This window comes from Amphimedon queenslandica, unplaced genomic scaffold (assembly GCF_000090795.2).
Source record: "Amphimedon queenslandica unplaced genomic scaffold, v1.1 AMPQUscaffold_10853, whole genome shotgun sequence".
Classification (NCBI taxonomy): domain Eukaryota; kingdom Metazoa; phylum Porifera; class Demospongiae; order Haplosclerida; family Niphatidae; genus Amphimedon; species Amphimedon queenslandica.
Window position 1 is genome coordinate 3,051 of NW_003548899.1, and position 2,042 is coordinate 5,092.

General features: G+C 31.3%; 1 protein-coding gene across 1 annotated transcript in view; it reads right to left on the reverse strand.

Moving 5' to 3' along the window:
* Positions 1 to 2,042, reverse strand: part of LOC109589811 (myosin-14-like) — a 4,291-nt gene that overhangs the window by 827 nt on the left and 1,422 nt on the right. Inside the window, exons 4-13 of the mRNA XM_020005818.1 lie at positions 1,761 to 2,024; positions 1,570 to 1,716; positions 1,330 to 1,474; positions 1,214 to 1,282; positions 894 to 944; positions 625 to 846; positions 461 to 577; positions 255 to 413; positions 160 to 215; positions 33 to 117 (exon numbers count right to left, since the gene is read on the reverse strand). Coding sequence (XP_019861377.1) covers positions 33 to 117; positions 160 to 215; positions 255 to 413; positions 461 to 577; positions 625 to 846; positions 894 to 944; positions 1,214 to 1,282; positions 1,330 to 1,474; positions 1,570 to 1,716; positions 1,761 to 2,024 — 1,315 coding nt within the window. The remainder of the gene's footprint in view (positions 1 to 32; positions 118 to 159; positions 216 to 254; positions 414 to 460; positions 578 to 624; positions 847 to 893; positions 945 to 1,213; positions 1,283 to 1,329; positions 1,475 to 1,569; positions 1,717 to 1,760; positions 2,025 to 2,042) is intronic.

Sequence of the window (2,042 nt, forward strand, 5' to 3'; positions counted from 1 at the left end):
ATGTATTATTTTATAATCACATATACATGTACATGTGCATATACCTTCTTTTTCAGATTGAAATAAAGCAAGCTGCTTTTCTAATAATTCTTTTATTTCTTTTAACTTTTCATTTTCCTATAATTATTATTATAACAATTGTTCAATTCTCTCACTAACTTTTTCACTTTCTGTTGAACGTGATACTTTCTCTTGTAATAACTGCTTTGTCTCAGCTAATAATAAGTAAACTAATCACTGTGACATTATTATACCTGCTATTCTTTTAAACCTCTCACTCTCTGCTATACTAGCACTCAGCATCTTGTTTTTAGCATCCAGTGCCTCCTTCAATGATTTTGCTTCTTCAATTTGTTGTACACTCATTCTTGATATTTTCTTTTGCAATAATTCTATTTCTTGCTTGCTTTCAACTAATCATCATTCTATAGTTCTTGGATTCTTAAAATTTTTCACAAACCTTCTTTGGCTTTTGATTGCTTTTCAAGTGCCTCCTTCAATGATTTTGCTTCTTCAATTTGTTGTACACTCATTGATATTTTCTCTTGCAATAATTCTATTTCTTGCTTGCTTTCAACTAATGACCATACTATAGTTTTTGAATTTAAAAAAATTTTCACAAACCTTCTTTGGCTTTTGATTGCTTTTCATTTTCTTCTGCTTTTCTTTTAAACCGATCACTCTCTCCTCTACTGACTCTCAGCATCTTGTTTTTAGCATCCAGTGCCTCCTTCAATAATTCTGCTTCTTTCTTCATTGCCACCATTTCTTTTGAATCTTCAATTTGTTGTACACTCATTCTTGATATTTTCTCTTGCAATAATTCTATTTCTTGCTTGCTTTCAACTAATCATCATTCTATAGTTCTTGGATTCTTAAAATTTTTCACAAACCTTCTTTGGCTTTTGATTGCTTTTCAAGTGCCTCCTTCAATGATTTTGCTTCTTCAATTTGTTGTACACTCATTCTTGATATTTTCTCTTGCAATAATTCTATTTCTTGCTTGCTTTCAACTAATGACCATACTATAGTTTTTGAATTTAAAAAAAATTTCACAAACCTTCTTTGGCTTTTGATTGCTTTTCAATTTCTTCTGCTTTTCTTTTAAACCGATCACTCTCTCCTCTACTGACTCTCAGCATCTTGTTTTTAGCATCCAGTGCCTCCTTTAATAATTCTGCTTCTTTCTTCATTGCCACCATTTCTTTTGAATCTTCAATTTGTTGTACACTCATTCTTGATATTTTCTCTTGCAATAATTCTATTTCTTGCTTGCTTTCAACTAACCATCATTCTATAGTTCTTGGATTCTTAAAATTTTTCACAAACCTCCTTTGGCTTTTGATTGCTTTTCAATTTCTTCTGCTATTTTTTTAAACCTCTCACTCTCTCCTATACTGGCAGTCAGCATCCTGTTTTTAGTGTCCAATGTTTCCTTTAATGACTCCACTTCTTTCTTCATTGTCATACTTTCCTATAAATGAATAAATTAAGAATTGATGCAAATCATAGTTCATTTGTTCATGCTACTTCATGTAAATATTATTAGAAGAGCTTATATAGTCATACCCCATTTAAAGCAGTAACCTCCTCTTTACTATTAATCAGTTGTACACTCAATGACAGCATCAATTGTTTCATTAAACCACTACTAGTTGGTAATGATGAGGTGTATTCATCTATTTCTGTTGTAGTAGCAGTGGAGGTGTCCTTTACCTGTCATTAATAATAAATATCAGTTCATAAAATAGTCTATTTACCTCATACACAGTGCAGTATCCAATGGTTAATCTCTTCACTTTGTTTTCTTTCAATACATCAATATTATTAAGAGCAGCTGTAATTAACTGCTCAGATAGAATCAAAGGGAAGGAACAAGTGATAGTGAATGAATCGCCATCTTTAATGACATTCAACTTAATATGTGGTGACAACTTTTTGAAAATATTTTTTGACAATTTCTTGATATCTTTTATCGTCCGATCTGCAGCATCTTCATCAACGACAATGGTAATCCTTTCACACTGAAGTGCTGAAGTATA